The 27,181-nt window shown below is 33.8% G+C and overlaps 1 protein-coding gene across 4 annotated transcripts; it reads left to right on the top strand.

Moving 5' to 3' along the window:
* Window positions 1-304: 304 nt before the first annotated feature.
* On the top strand, window positions 305-27,181 carry LOC124534559 (tyrosine-protein kinase CSK). Of its 4 annotated transcripts, none has more exons than XM_047110466.1 (16): window positions 305-450; window positions 11,434-11,524; window positions 13,671-13,787; window positions 15,036-15,116; window positions 15,632-15,713; window positions 17,336-17,429; window positions 19,309-19,455; window positions 19,861-19,951; window positions 20,043-20,162; window positions 20,989-21,109; window positions 21,416-21,581; window positions 22,049-22,216; window positions 22,936-23,152; window positions 23,367-23,453; window positions 23,566-23,748; window positions 24,769-27,181. In XM_047110466.1, the coding sequence occupies exons 2-16, from the start codon at window positions 11,477-11,479 to the stop codon at window positions 24,769-24,771; spliced, it is 1,725 nt and encodes a 574-aa protein (XP_046966422.1). In that variant the 5' UTR covers window positions 305-450; window positions 11,434-11,476; the 3' UTR covers window positions 24,772-27,181. The 4 variants fall into 4 exon arrangements, with proteins under 4 accessions (XP_046966422.1, XP_046966420.1, XP_046966423.1 ...); XM_047110464.1 differs by having other exon boundaries at window positions 20,986-21,109; XM_047110465.1 differs by lacking the exon at window positions 305-450 and adding an exon at window positions 4,101-4,471 and having other exon boundaries at window positions 20,986-21,109.

The raw sequence follows: 27,181 nt of genomic DNA, 5'->3' as shown, positions 1-27,181 counted from the left end.
TTCGCGTCTGCTTATGAAAAATACTTGGGCCTTTGTAGTAAAATAAACGTGAAGACAAATACTTAACTTAAAAGTTAAGAATGACTTCACCTTTTTATGTAATAAAGTCTCAGGCATTCACACGTATTATTCTATATATGTTTGAGTGATGAAAATAATAATGAATATGACTATATAAATACCTTTAAATTCCTTTTTATAGCGATTATTGGAATTCTTTTTTTATTAAGAAAACTACAAATGCAATTTAAAATGTTTTTTTTTTTATCTGTTCTCAAAAAAATATATACAAATACATTGACGTAAAAATAAATTTATAAAATGGCGGACATCTGCGAGTGACGTATAAGTTGTTTATGATTATCAATAATTTTCATCAGTGTTGTGACTAAGGATGAATTAAGAGTTTACAAATATAGTTATATTTAGTGCTATCTTCAAGTAATTTTGGTAAGTTTGCTATTTTTTACTTTCGTGTAACGTCGATTTCTAACTAGTTGACATGCTGCTGAGGCAAGTAGAAGAAATTGTAGGCGGACGACTTCATAACGATATGGGATATGGCAAAAAAGATTGAAATTATGGGTTTATTTAACTATGATCTATTATGCAACAAAGTTTAAAGTTGTAATTGATGGCCTTAAATGTTTTATCAAATACATACCAAAAATCGATCCTATAATAAAAGGAATAATATTTCTGCTTTACTTACATATTTGTAATATAAGTAAGGAATATGAAATTACAGATAAATCATTATAAGACAATGCTTCATTCTTGAGACTCCTGATTATTTTTTCTTCAAACTCCTCATCTTTTTCATTTGTACTTGTATCAAACAACTCAAATCTTCTTTAATGAAGAAATACATTTCAATAATTTTTGAATGAATTAATGTTATTAATTAATTTGCCTACTATGAAACAGTAGAATGCTTCAATTCACTGAGATTAAATAATCTCTTAATAATTAACTTACTATGATCATTTTTTATGTATTGTCTTCTATATTATGTATATATTTGTAAGCCATTAACTACATTATCTATTTGGCTCAAATGTTTTGGTGTCCTATATATGAGGTTTACATTGATCTTTAACTAAGGCTCTTAAGTTAGTATGTTTAAATTTTTTTAAATTTATCTTTGAAAAAAATGACCAGTGAACTAAAATTTTTGAGTAATAATTTTGGTAATTTAACCACAAAAATGAATGCTCACAATATTATTAGTTACGTAGAATTATATTTATGTAACAGTGGAGCTCCTCTCCAATCCAGCTGGATTAGTTAAGTAAGTAATTTGATTATTATTGTTTAAGTTATTTTTCATATAGCGTCATATTTAATGAGTCTTCCAATAATAAAATAAAATATCTGAAACAGTTGTTAAATGTTAATATTAAATATACATAGGTGCATGCATGTTTTAAATTTATAAAATATATTATAAATTGTAACATGTCGATGAACTTTAACGAAGAGCCATTAGCGTAATCCTGAGCTTTTTAGTTTTATGTGTAAAAAGACAAGCAGATGGGCACATTGGGCGCCCAATTGTAAGCAGACACTTCTGCCAATATATGATGGACTTCTGCAAAACTAAATCGACCTCCTATAACATCACCAACCTGTCACCACCATGGGAACTAAATACTTTGTGCATGGTTTTACACCGACTCATTTAACTTTAAAGCAGTACATAAACATGGTGAACTGCTGTTTGCTAGAATATGTTATGAATGGTTTACAAAAAGCCTTAATCATTAGCTGTAATTGAAATAAATATATTATTGTTTTTATTGATATAACTGAGTACTGTGATTTATTTACTATTTTAGATTTTTTCTGTTGTGGATTTGATGACATCATTAAAAAATGAAATTTTTCTCACAGTGCTTGCTAGTTGTATTTAATTTTTACAAAATATGAACACTGCACAATAATATCACAGTAGTAATAAACATCCTCATATTTTGCATACTTTAATATCAGTTTTCATGTTTTGTCTCATGGACTACTTAAATATGAAGTTATTGGACAGGGCTGAGTAAGCATCACAATAAATTTTAAAATCAGAATTATTAATTTCACCCTATAATCTACCTTCCTAGTAGTAGTTACTTATATGAAAAATCAAAATTATTATAATACTATTCTTCTAAATGTGACACAGTCAATTTCTGATCTTGAACTTTATCACATTTTTTTCTTTTATTAAGATGTGTCCTAATACCTCTTTCAAACAAATAAACAACATGGCCTTGAATTGCTGATCATTTCATTTTGAATAATCTATGATATTATTTATTTATTATGTTTGTTTATCCTTAATCATTTATACAATTTGTTTCTGTTTTGGCTAATAAGTATCGGTATGAATAACATGATTTCTTACCTTATATCTATTTTGAAGTTATCAATGCTTAAACGGTTTTGCAGAATTGGTTTTATTTGTTTACCTGCACGAAGTAAATATAATCTGTAGATGCTTGGCTCTAGGCTTCCTCTGCTTTTAAAGAGAAGGTAGTTAGATAATTTTTCAATTGTCATTTTGATCTGATTTTTTCCTGAAATGGTTCTGTTTTTGTTTAGTTGTAGTTGATCTGTTTGTTTTAAGGTATATTGATTTAGATTGTGTTTCTTCTTTGCTTTTTAATGTGGCTCGTAAAATGTTGTACTTCTATCGATCGATATCGATATTTTCATCTTTGAAAATGAAGCTACAATTTATTGCGTAAGATATTAAGAGGTGGTTGTCGCTATGCCCGATAAGACGCAATAATTTGTCATTGCTTGTGTTGTAAAACGGTGGAAAGCTATAAGTATATTTTAACTTATAAGCTGGTTAAATGAATTATTGATAAAATATTGCTACCTATTTTACGTAGATGGTGGTATAATTTTTCACTTGAAACCTTTATAAGACATACCCGTAGTAGCTTCGAAATGAAGTCTCTGCCCATACGTGTTGACGGATGTCGAAAAGACCGACGGCTGCGCGTACGATGACATCACCGTCCTAAGACACCGTGACTGTTTACACTCCTAATTAGATGAGCAGCACATTGGCTAGTAGTATAGTTGGCAGAATGTTGAATGAAATTTCTTATTTTATACCTCACTAGCTGTTCCCCTTTGACTCGATAAGATTTAAGATTAAATTAAATTTTCCTATAAATCGCGTGATTACATATCGAAATATGTATACAACGATATATTATTCCCAAGTTTTATACGAACTATAAAATTAATTACGATCGTTTAGTAATGAGTTAATAGGCAGACAAACTTACACACATTGAACATTTCCTTGAACCTACGACCAGAATCCGACTGGTTAAAAAATGACTTATCGTACTGTTACTTTGAATAAATAATTAACATACATATTTACGTATATTAATTAAAATCATTGATTTTTAAATCTTTAAAGTACTTAATACTCGTTAAATAATGTTATTTCATTAATGTGTATAATTATATGAGTACTTTTATACATAACAACAGTTAGCGAAGAGATTGTCTGCTTGTCTGTATGTTTGAATGGAGGGCATTTGTCAGTCAGCTTCGTGGACTCGGTCACGGGGCATTGTGACTGGAACACTACCGTACACCGGATTCCTCTCACGCTCCAGTTGTCACAAATAACACTAATTGTATTGCGTTTTTTCATCACACAGATGTACATATTGAATTAACACGAGTGCACTTTAAGACATTTCTTAAATCAACTGTAACTATTATTGAAGTTAAGAAAGGAAGAAACCTTTTGATCGACACGATAGTTATATTAATGATAACTAAAGATTGTTATGCATATACTGAAAGAGAAAATATATGAGATTTGTGTAACATATATATATGTAACACCGATAGCCAATGAAGATGGCTTTGAAGTTTGTATATATGAGTGTAATTAGACAATCAAGTTTGAGATTAGGCAAAGTGTGAATTTTAAAATCATTGAGTAAACATTTCTTAGTGATGATAAATAATTACAGAAGGAAATAATGTTTGCGTAACACGTTGACTAATTAGGAAATTTAACTGGACAAGTTGATCGTACGCCGGCTAACCCACAACGGCGACGGTCCCCTCCGAGTTCCGACAGTTTGTGATTGACGATCACCTCGGCCGCACGTTGTTGCGCCGAATCATGTTCGCCTAGCGAATCATTTGTATTTTCATGGTCTTTGCAGAAATTGCAAGACTGGTCTCTTTCCACGCTTTAGTCGCCTCGTTGTTGTAAATAAACAAAGGAGCCACCCGCGCGCGGTTGACTCACTTAGTAACATCGTCAATTGTGTAAACAACACAGAATCATTATTTTTTTTCTATATTAAACTATCGTAATAATTAAATTTATATCTTCTTGTCATGTGTACATTGATTGCGTGTTGTCGTGTTTGTGATATGGTGAAGGTGCCGATGAAGAAAAAGAACTGATTAATTGGATTATTGTAAAACTATGGTAGGTGTTAGGCAATTTTAAAAATAACTACTCGTATGCTTGTATATAATTAATACGTAGGTATCCTTAGCGAATGCGAATATTCTATTCTCGGAAAAAATCAATACTCCCGATTTAAAGTTAAAATGTTGCACGCCTCGTTGCTTAAAATAAACCATATGGCTATCCACCGAATAATGTTCCCTTTCTTGTCTAGCAATAATCTCGATGACAACTCAAAATTAAATATTAATTCCATTAAAACATTTATAGATATTGAACCTAATTGATCATACTGGTTTATTATGGACTTGAGAGAAGAGATAGAGAAGTGTGTGTGTCAAATCCAGACAAGCAAAACTTTAATAATGTATGCTCACTATTCATAATGTGGTTGGTACCCAAGAAAATGTCGATGTATCTGCCACGATGTATGGTACCACCATTGAGGAAACGCCTTGGGTAAACTAGGAATATTTTCATAATATTAATAAAATTATTTTATAAGTTTAGTATACTACCTAATATTTCTTCATAAAACAATATTTACTAGTATCATAAATTACTATAATTTTATACAACTTTTTACAATTTGCAACATTATATGAGGTCAATTCAAAACAGTTATCTTTCAAAAAGTTACAAACATTTTTAAATTTTGCAACAATACATATAACCATATTTTATAATTAATCATTTAATTAAACAGGTTTAAGAACTGTTTCTGAACCATTCATTACGATGTTTTTTAAGTTTTTATATTCTAATAATTAGGCTATTCATTTCATTGAGTGAAAAAAGAAAGAAAGTATAAACAGTTATAGCATAAATTACATAATAAAATATAGATAAATTAAAACTTAATACATATTAAAAGACCGTTTATATTATAACTTGCAAACAATACATAAATTAAATGAATACCAAAAATATCCTACTATTTAACGTGATGAACGAAATATTAAAAAGGTTGTATTATATTAAGTGTGGAATTCTGCTGATCTTGTATGTGTATATGTCGTCGCAATCGTACAAGGCCATGATATGACCGCCTTGTTTGTAAATTGTGATGTACGTAGGTTTTATGAGTCATCGACTCATCCTATTACCATCTCAAATTAGAGTACGAAACGATCAAAAGGGTATCAATGCACTTTAGTTAATAGCTTCAAACTCCACATGTGTTTTTGAATATGTAACTTTATGAACACAGACCCCTTAATGAATACATTTGAGAAATTACGTTGCTACGTTAGATTAGTAACTTAAGTAATCTTACCTTATTGAGACGAACGCATTTTTAAAGTGGCTATGTATTTAAGTAGAATTACTTACAAAGAGATATTCCATGTTTAAATGTACGTAGGAAGTACCGAGACTTGTATTTTCCTTTTATAAATATGACCGTGGATGGAAGGAAGCTGTTTTATTAAGGTCGGCTTAATTTACTTTATAATTTAGCGTTTTAATAAAATTAGTTTCAGCGGAAATTAAACGATTTGCTGATTATTTGCTTCTATTGCAATCGATATATTGTTATTTAATATTTTATCGAATAGATTTTTAATAATGTGGCTTGCAATGTTGAAAATATGGATCGGGAAATCGTTATTACCGTTAATATGCTTACAATAATACCCTATTTCCAACAAAACTATTTACAGTAATATCTACGATGTTTAATATCTTCGTTCATTGAGTTCCCGCCAGTGATCTCTACATCAATAAGTGAGTTTGAAATAATTCGGACATTTCCTTGTTATCGAACAATATCTGTCATGTTTTACTGGTCCATATAAAATAATACATAATCAACTACATTTGTTATTAATTAAAATAATTACAAAACACAAAAAAATAAAACGTTTCGAGAAAATGTCTTTATAAACTTTCCCCGAAATTTACACTAACCAATCGATACTATTTTGGTCACAATATAAGGTGCTGGTGTTAAATCTGTGTAGCTTAAATTTCATTCGTCTCATAAAAACAAATGCCTTATTCAGGAAATAACTGAAATAATTAGGTATTTTTAAGTTAACTTTATTATTATGTTGAACTTTTTTATGTGTTCTGTACGTTGAAAAACTAGTTCCCATACAGACCTTATCAGGAATTTCCTTCCACTATTTAAATACGTACTATCATCCGAAATAATTTCCGTACCAGTCGTTTCTGATACAACATTTTTAATTGTTTTAACATTTAAGGCGGAGCACCGGTTTCATACTGGATAAATATGAAATTCCTTCTGGTTCCGGATTGACTAGTAATAAAAAAGTAGATTATTTATTTTGTAAGGTTAACGCAAATAAACTTTGTATACTTTTATCTAACTAAATGCGTATTTTTAACGCTGACGCAGCCAACCTAAGCCTAGTACGGCTTAAATTCTAGTGTGGTTCAATTTTTTTTATTAGAACCCCGGATCATAAGCAGTGTTATATTCCTTTGCTTCGGATTGTACGTAAATCCGTTGGGCTCTAATTTTACCCTGGTTGTGTCGGGTTGCCGTCTCATCGGAGTACCCAAATGAGTGCTGCAGTTGCGCTTTTGTGCACAGTTTTGCCCCGTTATTAATCCTATGCATTTATTAAATTGGTTTAATATTCGACGAAAACGGGCGCTATGGCCGAAACTAATGAATAAACCTTAAATCTCATTTAATTTTTTTAAATCTTGTCACATTCATAGAATAAATAATAATATTTATATGTATTTGAATACTCGTAGCCGTGATTGCCCAATGGTTAAAACACGCGAATTGGTATTTTTCTATTGATACATGGTAATTTCGATTGCAAACTCAGCCAAAAGTTCCTGAATTTTACTTAATTTCGAAGCTGAGAAAAAATTTCCCGAGGAAAACTTGCATGTGCCGGATGAAAATCCGCCACGTATATCCAACTCGGATTAAACGCAAGTTCCGCTATGCAGCGTCCGTATCAAGCTTTCTCTTCAAAAGAAGAAAAAGTTTAGCCAAAGGGACACATGTTTATATGAATATGTATTTTTGAAATATTAACTGTAATAAAGTTACCTAAGTATAGTGAGTTAACTACGTCATTTTCATCGATTTTATAGAATAAAATGAAAATATTGTTTTAACGGATTTTATTACAATGTGAAACTGGAATTGAAATGACAAATGGAGGAGGAGGAAGTGAAAGAACGAACACATAATCAACTTCCGCTATTTAGAATAAAGGTGTTTTATTTAACGACAGCTTCGTTTCATATAAAAAAATATTTTCGTCATAAATGTTTCATTTTTTTAACATTGCATTATTTTACTTTCAAGGTGACTTGGATTAACCAAATTTATAATGTACTTACAACTACAGTTCCGCATGTGTGAATCAGTGCAAACACAACTCATCAAAGATGCCGTTGCTCGAGTAATCACCTAGTTTTTGTTATCATAGCTGAACTGGGTGTTTACTACTACCATAGCTAAATATTATTGATAAATACCTATTCAATAAAAATGTCTTATGAGTAGCAATATCGACGTATCGTCAAGATCAACACTATAAACAAACATTAGTAAAATTGGCACTCGACACACTAGGAGGCGTTCGTAATACGTATAGTGGATGAAATGAAAGTGAAACGTGCGCGTGGTGGAGTGGTCGTTCAACTCGGCACGCGCCTGCATCCCCGCGCGGTTTCTTTGCTCGTAGTTATGATTTCAATGCAACTTGTCGGTCTACTCTAGGGATGTCCAAAAGAGAAATTGTTTATTTAAATATTAACGTTCCGAATCTACGCGCAGTTGAAAGTATTTTTTTTTTAATTTAATGTCATTAGAAGATTAAATTTGAATAGTAACCAAATATATCAAGCCGATTGTAATCTTGGAGAATTTTCGTCTTTTAAAATTTATTTATTTATGAATAACTTATTGTACATTACCAACGAAAGATTACTTCATAGTTGCATATGACATACAGGTGTATATTATCTTTTCTATGATTTCCATTATTGTGACACGAAAACAATTAAGCGTAACTGATATAAAGATCGCTTTATCACTACAATAATGTCTGCATTTGACCATGAGGTGTCGTTTAATGGCGTGATAAAAACAAGTTATCGTTTTGGTATGTAGAAAACGTTGTATTGGCGTGCAAGCGGCGCCGACGCTAGCAGCCACGCATGCGGCAAAAACTGGCTAATCGCCGGCCCGTCGGCTTACGCAACGTCTTATAAACACACTCGAATTCGGGCTAGCTCATGTGAAAAGTTACATATTACCATATTCGCTCCTTTGTTATTATCTATTTGCATATTTAAACATCAGACGATCTAATTATATTTCTGTCCTTTACCGTAAACCTATTTCTAAAGAACTATTTAAACAGTCAATAAAAAGTTCTTTGCTAAAAGTAGACTTGACACCCCCGTAACATAAGCTCATTTTGCATACAATAAAAGCTTCGTAGATTTATATCACCTCGTTAGGAGTGAAAGTAGACAAAATGTAAATTTTCTACTTTTGTAAAGAAATGAATAAGATAAGATCTATAATATTATATGTGATCGAGGCTTTGTTGAATTAATTGCAGTTGGATTCGATTTTTTAAACTTATGCCGATTATTTAATTAGTGCGAGGTAGGCACCCGCTTATATAAATTCGAACGGGATGAAAGCGTCATGTCTCATTAATTTGACGACAGTATTATAGACACACGTTTTAAATAATCGCAATGTACTTGTTTATTTGCGCATTGCGGTGTGGTGTGGGAAGTTGGCAGTAAACTAATACGCGTTCCCGTCCACTCGACACGGTGTAGCGATATTGCGTTACAAATACGAGCGTATTAGTCTCTTCGTAGATAAACACTTTACCACGTCCACTCCTTAACTTTAATTTATTCAATTTTTGTTATTGTAATGTCTCGAGTCGTATCGCGAACAGCAACGTAAAACATTATCACATATAAATAAATCGCCAATCTTTGACTCTGGCGTTGTTTGTTTACATAAGTAGTAAAAACGATTTTCCTGTTATTGTAAACGTTTAAATAAATTACTTCACAGAAGCGTAATAGAAGTAGAATCACGATACTCGACACGCTCCGCCGGCTATATGTACATTCGCATGTTCTATATATTATCGGCGGGAGAATGAGAGTGATTCAGCGGGCCACTCCTACATAGCCCGTATAAATAATATTCGGCTTTGTTTCATTTGTCGCAGATTATGGTGACGTATGTTTGCAAATTAGACCTTGTCGGAAAAATATTTTAGTTAAATGATTCAGTGTCGTAACACGAGACAAGGGTAAAGTAAGGCGATATTATAAGTTTGTTAATACAACCAATCTACATTATATCGTAACCTTAGTGTTTCTTAAGAATTTTAAAATTGTTGAGTTTATATCAAAACTCGATTGCATAATGCTTAGTTTTAATTATACTTAACAGATTGTGGTTTTATTATATTATTCTACTTGATGATATCGCACATCAAGAGTTGGCTGTGAAATAAATGCCAGATTCAATCCAATTTAGTTATATTGGGATATTTTCATACCACCAAGCGTCCAAAATTAAACGCCTTTTAAGTAATATGTATATTAATTTTATATAAATTTAAAAAAAAGTAGTCAGTCAGTGGAAAATACAAACAATAAATCATATATTCTCGATGTTATTGTTAAAAATCTTATATATTTATGTGGTACTGTTATACAACTAAGTACCCGCTAAATTATGTTCCTAGTGGATGTTTTAAATATTTACCTTTTTATGTACTTGTTACATTACCCAATGAGAAACACATTGGTCTCAGACACTCGAGTTCGTGTACGTAACGCGATATCGTCTGGGTTTCAATATGCTTGCTTTCTATGTACAAAGTAATATTTAATTACAATTTTAGCACACATGTACAATGTATACAAATTTCTGTCAATATTGTTGCATTATTATATTCATCACGTTTTATTTTTGCAATTAATAAATCTTCACAGGAAACATAAAAAAATTGTACGAATCATTTAGTATTTTATTTTTTTATTATTACCATGACCATGGAACATTTTAGGTTTTTCCATATTTGGCGCCCCACTGAAAGAATAACGAATATTTCTTGTCAGTGAGGGTCAACAGTCACCTTACATGAAGTGCTTGTATTTACTGGTCTGCCTTCCAGTTATTAAACAGAAAAAGGCTTCCAGCCGCAACCTATACTTGTTTATTTGAATGTCAACAAAAATGCGTTTTCTTGCAGTACGGCTGATTTATTTCGGGATGATCCCGCCCACAGCATGACATAAGGAAATGAGGAATGAGGTTAAGAAAACTCAAACGATATTAAAACAAAAAATATATGAACCAAATTTGGATTCAAAGGCGTAATTTACGTTTTATTTTGTATTCATTATAAATTTTCTATTCATAATACCATCCGTCTCGGTTTTGGCCATATGGTGTTGACGGGTAGAATAAGTCTACATAAAATGTTTATTAAGCCCGTCTGGATACGTACCACCTAATATTTTACCGCCAAACAGTTACGCTTAGTATTTTTGTGTATCAGTTTGAAGGGTAAGTGAGTCAATGTAAGTACAGACATTAGGGGCATATCTTAGGTCCCAAGGTCGATGTTTAAAAGAATGGCTAATATTTCATACGGCGCCAGTGTCTACGGCGATGGGGATCAATTATTATCAGGTTGCCTATTTAAACGTTCGCCTTTTTTAGTAAAAAAAAAATGAATACAATATAATATATTTCTATATTTTAGGCAGTTTACACAACGACCTTAATTATACATCTAAACCTTTCTCATGAATCACTAATACATTGGTCAATACAGTCGGAAAATCTGTTGGCAGTTTTTCAGTTTATCACGTTCATTATGCTATCTCATTGCTAAAGAGGAAGCAACATTAAGGCTTAAAAATCCACCGGTTCAGAGAAAAATAAATATTATTTTGTTGTTTTATTTAAAGTTAACTGTTTTTGTTAACAGATAATGAGGTGCCCGTGAAGGGAGGTGCTAATCGTCTCCAGATATGAATTCGGACGTGCATCGCCACCAAGCTCATCCGCCGTTGGCGCAGGTACATTCCCTTTTTCGAATATTACTCGAAAGTTATATTTCGCTAATCTACCATTGTAAAAACGAAGTTATAATTTATGCGTATATAATATAATAATAGGTATATTAATCTTACCGTATTGCGTTATCGGAGTTTATAATAAGTTACGTGTTCAATCGGGTCGCTTGTATGGCAAACAAGAGAATGATTGTGTCGCATTCCTTCTCTGGTATCCCACAATGAGGCAATGTTATATATTAATGACGCTTGCCATTAAAAAATAACTCCTAAACATGTTCCTTTAATGGTCAATCTCCATGATTTTTAGGAATTGTTACGTGATGTAGAATCTACTTATATGATATAGATCCACTTAAAATATTGTAAAGGAAATCTTACATAATATTAAATTGTTTTAATAAGTATCTATTTGGCATATCATCTTTAGCATAATAGTTTACAAAATGTGTACACTTTTGGTGTGATGAATGTAAATTCAAATTATAATTGGAACAAAGGAACTGAATAAGATCTGTGAGAATTTAAATAATGAGAAAATGTTTGTAGACAGTAGTCGCCGACCATATTGCTTTGAGTGTTGAGTACTTGCATCGCAATAATCTGGCGTGCGGCCAAGTTCAGTTTTCAATGGATCGTTAACTTTGACGTGTCGTAGTAAACATTAAAAACCACATTAGTCTTTTATTATTGCTGTAATAACTATGAACAAAACATTGCTGTGCATAACTTTTAAAATTAATCCATATTTTTCACTCATTATAGTCAGATGGACGAAGCATATGTATTGCGTTCTCTCATTTTTTTGTACTTGTTGTCTTTTTCTTTTGATTTGAACAAGTGATTCTCACTCGGTGATGACTAAACTCTATAATGTATTGTGACTTTGTTATGATTATTATGTTGTCAAGTATTTTATTTAATAAATATTCAAGGTCTATTCAGTTTAAATATCATTAAAACACATACTTTTACTTTATCAAAATTGGACCTTAGATCCGACGAAGGTATCAAATCAGTGCGTGTTATGGATTGTAAATAACATAATTTTATAAAACAAAACACTTTTTAATATCATTAAAATATCATTGTGCAGTTCAGAATATTAACGTAACAACTATTAAAAAAAAAAAACCTTATTCTTTCCTTCATATTCGTCCGTAATGGTTCACTGTAAATCGTCATTTTTTTAATTTGATGACGAAGTCGTTAGAGGCTAAATTTATACTAAGTTGGTGAATAAGCAGTCGGCATCTGTAATTATATAGAGCTACAATTTCAACTTGACTCTTGTGAACTGGCGCGTTATCTTGCAAAAGCAACACAACTTTTGGACAATTTTCCTCGTCTTTTTCTTTGACGATTTTCAATTTCGTTATTATTAATGGCAGTTCTCTTCGGTAATTGTGGTGCCCTTCAAAAAAATTTCTCAGACGGATATGGAAACGTAACATTCTTATTTCTTTCTTGTATTTAATTGCAGTGACTCAGGCCTAAAGCAATGTCTCCTCTCTTATCGCAAGTCACAATCTGCTTCTAAATCAGTGGGGTAACATCACCACGCATTTCTGAAAGTACTTAGATGTATAAATTCGCTGTCGCTTTTCATGCGTCGTCAGCATTCGCAGTGCTTATATTACACTGACTTTATAATGTCACGATTATCGTGTACGGTCACCAGAATATAATACTATTATATTTCAATTGAATGATAATTTTAGGCAAACTTTGAATGCTCATTGATCCCATATTATATATCTGACTAGGTCAATAAATCGTCAGACAGGACGAGAGGGTAGATTGCAAATGGATAATGATCTATTTTTAAAAATCCATTCATACTCGGCAGTGCTACATTATGGTTTGGCCAAGGATAAGTATAACGACAGCTCGATATTCTATTTTTCCATTGGTGAAGTGTTTTTCTGAATCGACTATTTCGATAAATGATTACCTAAAAATTATTATAAGTATATATTTTTCTTTAATTCCCAATTACGTTGATATTAAGTAAGTAAATTCAACGAAAGTATATACACCATATTCCAAGTAAATGACGTATTTTTAAAATAAATGATGTAAAATTTTGTAATGTTGGGATCGAGTTGAAGCGTTTTCTACAAAATAGTCATTTGTACACGTGTTCCAGCACGGTGTGCACAGCACGCAGAGCGTCGGTCCGTGCGGGTGGTACTCCGCGTCCGCCACCCCGGCGCCCACCGCACCCGCGCGTCTCAAGCGGGCGCAGCCACCCCATCAGCTACCGGTAAATTCGCGTCATATGACGAATTTTATATCACTGACGTATGTATTGGTATGACTTAGACTGTTTATTTTATGTATCTGAAAGATGGTTATCGTTGACGCCATTACAAGACAATTTTCTAAATTTGCACTTATGACTATCCTTATCTTATGCTATATATATTTATAAACATAGTGTAGCAAAGTTTTAGATTTAGTATTTAACAAACTATCCATAATCAATTAATGGATTTAAATATACATGTCACATGCGCACAATGTGCGTCTCTGTTGCAACCTATGAGGTTGAAAATGAAAAATAGTCGTATACATAAATTACATACTACATTTGTTATTGTTACATAAGGAACTATGTCATTCGATCGGATGGTTCGTTTTGTTATGTTTTTAACCGACTCCAAAAATGTGATATTATATTTTTGACGCGTGTGATTATTAGGCTTTCAATTATTTAAGGATTTGTCATCGAGATAGTTTTTATTTCATGAGTACATACATACAGAATATATTTTAATTCACGCCCTACTTAAAGTAATTAAATAAAACAAAATAAGCTTAAATTAATCCTATTACAATATTAATATAATGTTATTCATTAATTGGACGTGAAAATGATGTCGATTTATTAAATATAATTTATCTCTGATCCCTAATTAATAGGTGATTAATAAAATTTGTATTTTTGTTGTTTACATTAGCGCAAGTATATTCCTCCATTATAAATCATATGTTTATCGACACGCGTAAATTCAATTTTCAAAGAAGTGATTACGTATGAAATCTGCAATCACGTTGTACGTAATATAAAACAGTAAACAACATTTGAATATAATAGAACAAATATTGAGTAAACATGTAACTATAATACGTCGTGGGCGGATAATTTTATAAATTTAATATTGCAAGGCAGAAAGCATATGGGCCACCTGTAAGTTACTAAACTATATTGGCAGTCTAATAAATATTAACTATGCCTGTTATTGGCTTACCGCTGAAGAGTAAACAAAGTACCTATGATTGTTTGGCAATGGTATAGCCGATGAGTGAGTTGTTTCTAGCGAACTGGCACAATGCCCTGCCAGTAAGTTTTACTTAGAAACTTAGTTATTATTTTGATTTATACATATTACATAAATATAGCTCTCCTTTGTATTATTGTAGTTAATTAGTACATAATAAAGTAAAATGTTGTTTAATAACACATACCTATTACTAGGTTATGAATCCATATTGTTTTCCTATGTTTAAGTCTGGAGGAGGAGTCAGCGGGAGCAATGGTCCTCACGTGCCGCTCTCGCCCACAGCGTTACAAAATTCAGTTCCACATAACGTAAGTTCATTTTCGATATCGTTTCGAGTTTAACTGAAACGAAATATATTTAAAACATACTTGGGTTAAGATACATCACACTTTAGTTGGCTGAGATGGCCCAGTGGTTAGAACGCGTGCATCTTAACCGATGATTGCGGGTTCAAACCCAGGCAAGCACCACTATATATATGTGCTTAATTTGTGTTTATAATTCATCTCGTGCTCGGCGGTGAAGGAAAACATCGTGAGGAAACCTGAATGTGTCTAATTTCATCGAAATTCTGCCACATGTGCATTCCACCAACCCGCATTGGAACCGCGTGGTGGAATATGTTCCAAACCCTCTCCTTAATGGCAGAGGAGGCCTTATCCCAGCAGTGGGAAATTTACAGGCTGTTACTTTACTTTTTTTACTTTACACTTTAGTTGTGATCATTTTCTGAGTAGTATATAGTATCAAGGTTAAGGAAATGATTACACTGTTGTTGAGTCACGCGACATGAGCCGAGTGTAGCGAGCGCCGTTGTCCGCAGAACGTGATGTCGTCGTCGGTGCGCGCGGCGGCGCCGGGCGCGCCCGCCCCCGCGCCCATGCACGCCTCGCAGACCAGCGCCGGTGAGACACGCGCCTTTTTATTCTGTTATATGTTTACTAACTCACTGTTGACACCAAGGTCTCAAGGTAGAGCAAACTGTTGGAATTCGGCACATAGGGGAAAAGCGCTACGCCCACTTCAGGCTATCTTTCTGTCTCGTTCTCTCTCACTCTGTCTCTTTCTATTATATACAGTATACATTATTAAGCTTTTTTGTTATTGTTTTTATTCTCACGCGATTTTTAATATTAATTGTTTTTGTCGTGGCGTTTTTATTAACGGTTGTTAATTTATTTTATAGTGTATTTGCTTAAAACATAATATGCGAAAGCCATTTTGTTCCAACCGAGTGTTACCCCGACATCTCTCTTTTAACATTAGGCTTAAATATTTACATATTACAATCAGAGCCGCTTTGAAATAGTGGTATGAATCCTAGCAGCATTTAGATTGATATCTAGTAACTAACTAGATATGAAAATAATATCAAAATTAGCATATCAAATAGAGTTACCTCTAAAATGACTATAATTTAAACATATAAGTTTATCCTTACCCTTTGTGAAGGGCTATAATATGATCAAACAATACACTATGATACACTTCACACGAGGTAAAACTCAACTATTTAAAAATTCTATCTCCGACTTGACGAAGGTAACAGAGAACAGCTGCCATAGAATAATGAAAATACTTCACATCTATCCATCTACAGATATTTATCTAGCTCTTTACCCGTGAGGCAACTACACTACAGAAAGGCTGATATGTTCAGATGTTAAACGTCTAGTATTATGCGTTATTCGAATGCATTTTAAATGGATTTTAAATGCATCACAAGCTTTACATAAATAATTCATGATGATCATTATACTGACTCGCTGAACACGTGATTAGCGACACTTCTAGAGCGTGTGTCGTCGCAGGATCACTTTATCTTTAACCTATTTAAAATAGGACGCTCTTTGTGTCCCCCGTATGTTATTATGATCGCGCTTTTCGAAGAAACTACACAACAGTTGCTTAGAATTGTTCAGCTGAATTGTTGAATGTTTGACTATATACAGTATTGAGATATCGTTCTTATGTAAGTAATGAGTATAGATTTATCGACGTGTAATATACTATAATTCTTTATTTTAATTTCAAGTAAAAAATTATAAAAAGAAAACATAAAACAGCCAGTCACGTTTTCTGACGTCTCTAGCTGACCATGCCCACCCAAACAATACGCATTTTTCAAGTTATCCTCAATAATTTAATTAAAACGAATTAACAATGACTATGATTACATAAAAGCCGTATTTAATTTGAATCATGCAAACTATAAGTGTGTCATCACAATGAGTTGTGTAATTCTAACATAAAAACAAACAAATGACTCGTGTTACCCGTGCGTAATTATAATTTCTATGCTCATTCATTACAAGTGTCTGAATGACGACCAAACGTTAACAGGCCTCTCGATATGAAACGGCAGCTAATTAGTGTTTAATGATGTTATCGCATCTCATGCCCCACTTCTATAGAATCGTTTATAAAAATCCTATTTATTTTTGCTATAAATATTAATAGGCATGTGTATTTTTTTTTATTGAATATAAATTGTTAATAATAATTGTGTTTGTTTTTTTATCCGCAGTAGTTCCTAAGGGACCGAGTGATGTGCTCGTAAACTCGTCGGGACAAAATCCTCCGCCCGCCGCCAACAGGCTCGTGAACATGACGCAGTGGCCGTAAGTTGAACATTTATTTTATTCAATTGGCTATTTGACAATGCGAAAAATATATTGTGAATTATTGTAATCAGTGTATATTATGAGTTTAAAAATGGTTATTTACTAACGAAACTTGAAAATAATACTTAATTTATTCAAAAATCAATAAATAAAAATCCATTTTTTCAAACGTTTGTCACGTGACACAAAACGCTCCCGATTGGCCGGGCTCATGATGAAGTCACTTTCTTGTAAACTTTGCTTTTCTACTATATGTACCACAGATTAAAATACAAGAAAGTGACGTCACCGACCCCATTGCAGCGCCATATTGTCCAAGTAGCGTTTTTACGCGCTATTTAAATATGGAATTTTTAATATGATATTAAATATGTACTAGAAATAAAAAACACAACATTTACTGGGTTCCTTAACTTCTACTAAATAATATAAATTGATTTTAAAAACCGGTCAAATAGCCTATTGTTACTGTTTTTTATAAGCAGGCAAACAGGCTAATGGGTTACCTCATGTTAATTGCCTGTTGTTACATTGGCTCACTCGTCCTTCAAATTTAACATAATAATACAAAATATCGATATTAGGCGGTAGTATAAAAACTACCAATACATTTACGACATTAGTAAGATAAATTGTATTAAATACGATTGTTTTGTACAAATAACTCTATTTACTTTTGTATCTGTACTGTTATCTATACAATCAGTTTATCACGATGTAATTATCGTATATCGATAAAAAATGTATGTACATATTTATTCAATTTTCGTTAATCAAAGTACTCGCGCCAAAGATGAGGGACGAAAAGTGTTTTACTCGCGATAAGATACCGCTTATCTCAGCCGTCGTCTCGTTAGCATAGTTCGATTCTGCGAGGCTATGGAGACTGACAGTGGCTGTGCGAAGACTAACTCGGAGTCCGGATCGCCGTTAATCGATTACGATGACTTTAAGTAATTATTACCTTATATTATGTTGTCATTTTCGTTCGCTTGTAACGTTTGTTTGGCAATCGTAGCAACTTTCCAGAGAAGTCGGTTTAGTAACGATAAGATTGTGTTGCGTCGTAACCGACGGTTGCGAAATAATATCATATGTTATAATCGAGTGTTTTCGAAATTTAAATTTTTTTAAACAACGCTTTGTATTTCATATCAACTTTGATAGCGCTTAATTATAAATTATTTCACAAACGAATGCAATTTTAAAATACATAAATAAATATTAATATAATCTGTTCCGGTTGAAACCATGAACTGACCTTGTCTAACTTTTTTTTTTTATGTTTATGTCGTTATTACCTTATTATTAATGGCGCCAAGTAAGATGGATTCTTAGCAATGAGGTTTAATTGACTATTATTATTAATGAATTGTGAAATCTCCTCATTATCATCATTACTTCTCGATTTCCAGTAATAATTCATAATAGACATAGAACAAGGTAATTTGTTTTGTAGTTTAATCATCGATCGAAATGAGAATATATCTTACAACTTCCAAACATGTGATACATTGAACAAGACGAAGTTTTTTAATCGTTACAACACAATAGTAAGTTGTTTCAATTACTGCTATGAGGTTATCCTAAAATCTTAAGATGTTATGTTCCTGATGCCTGTAATTTTATCGGCCTAGGAATCTACTCTTTAACATAACATAGCATACAAATTATGGCTGCTTTGGGATAGAATAATTGTTTAATGGACATGTCTCTGATCGACTGGTTTCGATCGAAGGTAATATGTATATTATTTTACAAGTCACTAGATTTATTTGATTGGGCTGACATAAACGTCGATAAATCAAAGAGATCTGAAGCAAGTGGCATTATAGCGTGAGGATAACACGACAGTAAGTTCCCCGTGTGTCGGCAGCTGGCACCACGGCGCCATATCGCGCGAGCGCGCCGAGGCGCTGCTGTCGGGCTCGCCGGACGGCGTGTTCCTCGTGCGCGAGAGCACCAACTTCCCGGGCGACCACACGCTGTGCGTGCGTTTCCGCGGCCGCGTCGAACACTACCGGTGCGGACGCTTTGCTAACTTATTGAATCTTTGGACTCAAATCTGTCTTGGATTTCTTATATGTGTATGAAATTGGATGCCCATTGGACAAATGGGACATTAGACTGTGGTAAATGGTCGCCGCTGATCATAGACATTGGCGCTATTAAGAATTTTAAGCATGTCATACATCCATGATGGGCCAGCAATTTTGACAGTTATGATGTCCCTTGTGCCTGCAAACGAAATAAAATAGTACAAATTATTGCTCCTTAGTGATAGAGTATATCATAAATGGGTTGTTCCATCCCAGAGGGGCTTGCATAGACCCCTGATGGAACTTAATTATAGAACTTTTTGTAGATAAATTCTATAGACATAAAAATACACTCGCACATAGGTAAATTAATATCCTTATTTTCAAAGAGTTAAATGGGCGACGGCGCCCGACAGTCAAAATCAACGCCTGACGATAGACGACGAAGAGTTCTTCGATAACATGCCAGATTTAATTCAGGTGAGTTGCATACCTATTGATCACTGAATTCGTTGTGTCTGTTATTTTTAAGTAATTTTAACTGAACTATTATATTTGTTAATTTTTACAGCATTATTTAAAAGATGCTGATGGGCTTTGTACAAAATTAGAGAGATGGCTTCCGAAATCATCTCCGAATGGTGCCAATAATAACAATGTTCTTCAGCCACCATTTTCCCCACTGCCACAGGTAAGTTTGTTTTTCATTCACATCTAATAACTGAAGTTTATACTATTTGCGCTGTAGCATGGTGCGGGTGACAGTTTCAGTAACGTTTCGTTTCACTCTTGAAAGTAGCCGCGATTTACAAATTATGATTTAGTATTTTAGCTGTACCACATTCGTAATAAATTAAATCATTAATTACTGAAGTAGTTTAAATTAAACCAAACCAGAATGTTCTAGTGTACAAATATAATCTAATGGAAAGAAAAGTTAAGAAAAGTATTATGCGTTTAACGTAATACCATAGACGTATTTAGTAATGGGATGTACTGCTATAATGGATAGTCGATGTTTTTTTTTATAATAAAAAAATATACATATATTGGCTGTAGTTCAATTATTATTGTAAAAAGTCTATAATTATATTAATGAAACAACAGATCTTATATAAAAATGATTTTATTCGTCTAAACTCATATCAGAATCAGGAACATCTGAATTGTCACTAAATTCATCATCATTCAGTCCATTATATTGTAAAGAATTGAATTGAATTGAGCAAAAATGTTGTTACGAAAAAAAATCATAAACCCGATTTTAATTATTTTATATAAGTACTATATTATTTATACTGCGAGTATCGTTAGTGATAAAAATGAATTACGCAACATCACTAGTCTTATGGTACTGACAGATATCAACGTCATATAGGCAAATGTCACCCGCACCAAGCTACAGCGCAAATAGTATAATTACTTACAAGAAATTGTCGAGTCAATGTTCTCAAAATCATCAAACCAAACTAAGGCGAAATGTTGTTAAATGTTGTGATTGTCGTGGTTCACAGCAGCCGCCGCCGTACCCGCCCACGCCGAGCGTGTCGAGCGCGCTGAGCTCGGGCCACTTCCAGCACGCCTTCGGCCACCTGTCCGCCGACCAACCCGACAGCGCGCAGAAGTTCGTTGACGCGCGTGAGTACCCTCTGATACAGCCATGGTGCCATTCTGACGCTGTGAACACCGTATCTGATATCTAACATATCGCCATGGAAAATCTAAAGTTCTGGTTCCATTTTAACACTTACACTAATTAATTGTAAAACAATGTAAACAAATATTTTTTTATGCGGTCGGTACATGTAAAAATTATAAGAGCATTTTATGTTTCATAAATATTGAAATAAAATAAGCAGTCTTATTAAGTTATTATGCCGTGACAGAAATATCGAAAATGTATTATTGAATTTGGATATTGATTTGTTTATTTCTCTTTTTCAGGTTGGATCATAGCCGAACGAGACTTGGAAATTCGGGAGAACATAGGCAAAGGCGAGTTCGGCGACGTGATGCTCGGTATTCTGAACGGCACACAAAAAGTGGCCGTGAAGATTTTAAAGGATCGAGAGGCAGCCAGCAAATTCCGTGCGGAGGCGAGCGTTATGGCGTAAGTTATTTATTATGTATAATAGTCGAATAGATTTCCATTAGTGCAGTGGCGTGGCTTGGTGAGGAAGGGCCCCGGTGCGGTGCATAGAAAATGTCTCGGGCCCTCTTCCCCATTTTCCCATCCCTCTTTAATTATTTTACCCTTTAAAATCATAGATACCAAATAAGACTTTTTTGCGCAGCGTCGTGATTTTCTATCTTGAAAAGCTTTAAAAGGTTTAGTTTAGAGGCCCCCCCCGAACTCCGGGGCTCTGGTGCACTGCACCACCTAGCCCTACGATAGCTACGCCACTGCATAAGTGTTGCGGTACTTAATATTTTAATGTTAATATTTCAAAATATGCGATAGATAACTTTTTATCAAAGCATCTGCAAAAAAAGTATCAATGTCTTAAATACCGCATTATTTTTTATATAACTCATGGTTACTGGCCAAATGTTTTGTAAGTTACTGCTTTCTTCCAGATCTCTGAAACACGAAAACCTGGTCCGACTGCTGGGCTGCGTGGTGTTCAGTATGAATGGTAGCACGTGCATAGTGACGGAGCACTGCGCGCAGGGCTCGCTGCTCGACTACCTGCGCTCGCGCGGCCGGCACTACGTCACGCAACTCAACCAGATCAACTTCGCCTAGTTAGTGGACATTCCTTATACTTGCAATGTTCCAATTGCCACTGGCGACAAAGATAGCTTCTATACTAATGTCACAGTAACTCCTTTGTGGTGCAAAATCAAAATCAAAATAAACTTTATTCAAGTAGGCTTTTATAAGCACTTTTGAATCGTCATTTTACAATTAAGTGAATCTACCACCGGTTCGGAAAGTAGATTCTACCGAGAAGAACCGGCAAGAAACTCAGTAGTTACTCTTTTTTAACATTTAAAAAATACAGCGTCATGTTAATTTAATACAATTATTTCAATTAATGTATCCTGCTTGGAAGTCAACAGGTTATGGTCAATGTATACGGTTTTACAACAGGATCCCAGAAAGCGTTCAAAATGCCTCTGTTGCCAAATTTAAAAAAATTATTAAGGAACGCTTGTGTGCAAAAGGTTACTATACAATTAATGAGTTTATGGTCGATAGCACACCTTGGGAATGAAACGATCGCATCCTGGCTATTTCATCTCATATTAAATTGTTTAAATAATATATGAGACAAATAAAAAAAAAAAAAAAAAAACCGGCTGAGTTTCTTTCGCCGGTTCTTCTCAGGTCAGGGTCTTTTCCGAACCGGTGGTAGTGTTTCAATTGACCATCAATAAGAATGTGTAGTGCTTCTATATTGAATAAAGTTGTTTGAGTTTGAGTCACAAAGCTGAATGTGAGTGTTCCGGTGTAATTGCAGCGACGCGTGCTGCGGCATGGAGTACCTGGAGCGGCAGCGCGTCGTGCACCGCGACCTGGCGGCGCGCAACGTGCTCATCTCGGCGGAGGGCACGGCCAAGGTGGCCGACTTCGGCCTCGCGCGCACCGACGCCACGCCCGACGACCCCGCCGACGCGCTGCGCGTGCAAGCCAAGCTGCCCATCAAGTGGACCGCGCCCGAGGCGCTCAAGTACAACGTGAGTGAAACCTCCGTCACCCCCTCACCTCACCCCACCTCACCTCCGTCACCACGGTGCGCGTCGATTCTATGCAGTAGATGGCACCACGGTGCGCGTCGATTCTATGTAGTAGATGGCACCACGGTGCGCGTCGATTCTATGTAGTAGATGGCACCACGGTGCGCGTCGATTCTATGTAGTAGATGATAATTATTTGTCCTATTTTTTTCAGAAATTTTCAAATAAGTCTGACATGTGGAGTTTCGGTATACTTCTCTGGGAGATATATTCATTCGGAAGAGTTCCGTATCCGAGAATTGTAAGTGAACGTTTTTTACTTAATAAGTGTCAGTTTTAATTAATATGAATGTGCATCGGTCGGGGCCATGCCGTTTCGATCCGACTTAGTGTAACGCTAACCGTGTGCGCAGCCGCTGGCGGACGTGGTGCGGCACGTGGAGCGCGGCTACCGCATGGAGGCGCCGGAGGGCTGCCCGGCGGGCCCGTACGACGTGATGCGCGCGGCGTGGCACGCCGACCCCGCGCAGCGCCCCACCTTCGCGCACACGCGCCTGCGCCTCGCCGCCATCCGCGACGCCGCGCACGCGCACCAGGTCAGCGCACGCTATTCGATATTTATTGTATTCCTTATCTGTGCTCCTCGCTTTGAGAGGAGAAGATTCTAGCTTAACAGTTTCTTTTAATATGATCAGACTATAGTTTGTTCGCGTTAAGAATGCAGTGAGTTGTTATTGTTTACCGGCCTGACTCCGCCCCCTTTGACCAATCAAATCTTTCCAGATTACAAAGTCAAGTTCACATTTAATTAATTATTAACTGATATTTTTATCATTTAAATTTTTTTTATATATTAATATTTAATTAATTCAAGCTGTACACGTATTAATTAATGTACCCTATAGCTACTACATGACGTTATGTCAAAATATGTAAATTTCTACATCGCGATGGTAAGTTCGCAAACGATTGTATATACCTAGTGTTAAGAATTTTGTTGAATACACACCCCGGTGACGCTGTAGAGGCTAAAAGGGCCAACAGCAGTACACAGTTCGAAAAAAAAAGATTAAATATGACTTTCAGTGGCAGCTATTGGTTTTACTATTAAACAGGAACCTTAGGATCGAGTGATATAAGTTGTACACAAGTAATTAGTTTTTTTAATTGATTATTGATTAAAATTTTTATTACTATTATTAACTGATATTTAAAAAAAAAGGAATACCTCATTAATTTGACCACGTCTTACAAGAAGAAATTGCTATGTGGGATTTAGATAATGTCATGGAACTCGCTGCATAAAATTATTTTATTATAAATACTAACGACAACACTAGTAATAGTAATTAAAATATTAATTACTTAATTTCGATGTTTTACTTTAATGTGTATTTTTTAAATTCATTATATAGTCTTTAAAACAAATATAATTTGTTGGAATTTTAACACAAAAATGCATACACCTTCACCCTGCTGTTAAAAAAGATTTGATTGGTCAGGGGGCGGAGTAAAGCCGGTAAACAATGGCAACTCACTGCATTCTTAACGCGAACAGACTATAGTTTCATTTTAAAAATTGAACTCATTTTTAAAATCGAAATGTTTTGTTTCAGTGATTGCAGTAGTAAAAACGGTGAAACCTTTGAGTTGAACTTTATTACACTAGTGGCCGCTGTGAAAATGCAAGCTGTATTTTTATTATACAAGGTTTTAATCTCTCGTGTAAGTACTAAATTATTTTGATAAAGTATAAAGACTTCTTCCTCGCTTGAGAAGTAACCATTATGCAGGATAGTTGAATTGGTGTGTTATAGAGGAGAATTTTATCTCATGTTGTGTATTTTTTCTCGCGGGGCTTTTAGTGGCCTCTCAATGGCGTGAAACATATTATTTAGTACTAGAATAAATCACTATGTCTCGCTTTCTATTGCAAATGATATTGTTCAAATTATGCACAAATTCTACAAAGCACAATAATCTTGGCCACGGACCATTATTTTAAAACCGACATATAAAATGATAACTTTTTATAATTTTCATATTAATAATAATAATAATTTAGGAAATATTTTCATGATGCATATTATAAACAGAAGGCAAAGTTGATAAAAATATTGTGATAACATTTTTTATTAAATTATTTTTAGTACGTATATTCCGAGTATTTAGTGAATTAACTACAACTTCTACCAATAATAGTCCACGGTAACCTAAATCTTACATTGCGCAATTTGATAAAGAATATAAGTATAATTTTTTATCGAAACTTTTAACTCAAAATTTATTGAATAAAAATTAATTGTTTAACTATTTCTAAAGCTAATGTTCCGATAGTAATGTTTTGAACCTACGAACTGTTTGATTACAGTCGGCACTAAAAGCCCTTTTATAATTTGTAAGGCCTAAGTAATATAATGTAAAATTCCTCAATGAAATAACGTGACCGTATGTCGGTACTATGGTACTGTCTAGTCAAATAACATTTGTAGTTTCCTTTGTATCATATTTTTTCCTCTATTTAAATATAAATATGGTGTCTGATCACACTGTAAACGTGAACATTTATGATGCACATAGAGAAATATATCGATAATTTATGAGTACCTACTGTAAGTTTTGCGCATTTCCTGTCCGCACGCTGGGAACTCGAAATGCTATTTTGTAATAATCTTTACCGATGTAACTTGAACACAAAACAATTCCATTATATTTTTATCGTTATGTGAAGAGACCACGTACATTAGTAATTCATTCCTTTACAATATTAGTGTTAAAGTCTGATATTACGATAACTCTTTGAATTCTTAGCTGAACTTCTTTGAAAGTTGTTTTCTTTAAGATTGGTATTAGCACTGTGTTGTAGAGTAATCATGTGTGCTTAGATAAAATAAGGAATAAAGTTGTTTAACCAACTTCCTGGTTGTGTGCTAAAACTTAGTGATTACCATTGGTAATTTAAAATCGTAATGTACGATTTAATATTGTTGTTAAAATAAAATGAGGTTGTACGGTATAAATATAAAAAATAAATTATCATGACAAATGGAGACAAAATGGAATCTCAGTTGGAGAAGTGTGATTGGTATTTCGATGTAATGTTGGTGGAACTCTTCTATGCTTGTCATTGTGAACTTTAAAATGATTTATAAACGACGAGGACATCGGACGTGTCATTCGAAATGTAAATATTTTTTGATTCTTTTGTTTATTGCAATAACAAGCATATAAAACACTACCCGATTATATTTTGAATAGTGATGATTTATTCAAAGGCTACACGATGGGAAAGTCCACTTATTTTCCTTATGCAATACTAGTTATAAGTGTTACATTGTTTTTTTACGATTAATTTATAAATTTCTTAAAAATTGGTTAGTAATCCGAGCCGAACACGGTCTATTAGCGCGTCGCAATGTATTCATACATTCTATCTCTTGCTACGATTTGTTTTTATCTAAAGTAATAGACGAATGTAGATAGATAAATTTCATGCTTAAAATTCATGTAAAACAATGATATGATATTAATTTGTTCCTTAAAATATAACTTATTTTTAATCGAATATGTAGTAATATTGTAATTTCCGAGCCATATATAGTATGAATGTTTCTTATGAAAAAAATAATAATGAGACTGTGCGTTATATAAATATAAATACATATTTCTTACCTACATAAAATGTCTACTTATACGTGTATACATTTCTGCGATCGCTAATAGATCCTTACGACTCCGCGCAAGAGTCATTTTTTACCAAAGTAATTTCTTCAAGTAGCAACCTTAATATTATTTGCAGTCTTCCTTGTTCGCTGAATTGTAATAACACACAACTTTAATATAAACGAATACTAGTCTAAAGTTTGTTAACTTAGGACGAAGAAGAGCGTATCCGAAGTGAATTTACCCTGTAATGTTTTAAAGGTAAAAAATGAAAATCTCGTTTTTGTTTTTGTTTATTATTGTACTATTTTCAAAATGTAAATACGTGTAACAATAAGGAATAAATGTATTATAAGAAACTATGAA

The sequence above is a fragment of the Vanessa cardui genome, chromosome 13 (genome assembly GCF_905220365.1).
Source record: "Vanessa cardui chromosome 13, ilVanCard2.1, whole genome shotgun sequence".
In the NCBI taxonomy this organism is placed as follows: domain Eukaryota; kingdom Metazoa; phylum Arthropoda; class Insecta; order Lepidoptera; family Nymphalidae; genus Vanessa; species Vanessa cardui.
Note: the sequence above shows the minus strand (reverse complement) of the source record. Positions and strands in the feature narration are given on the sequence as shown.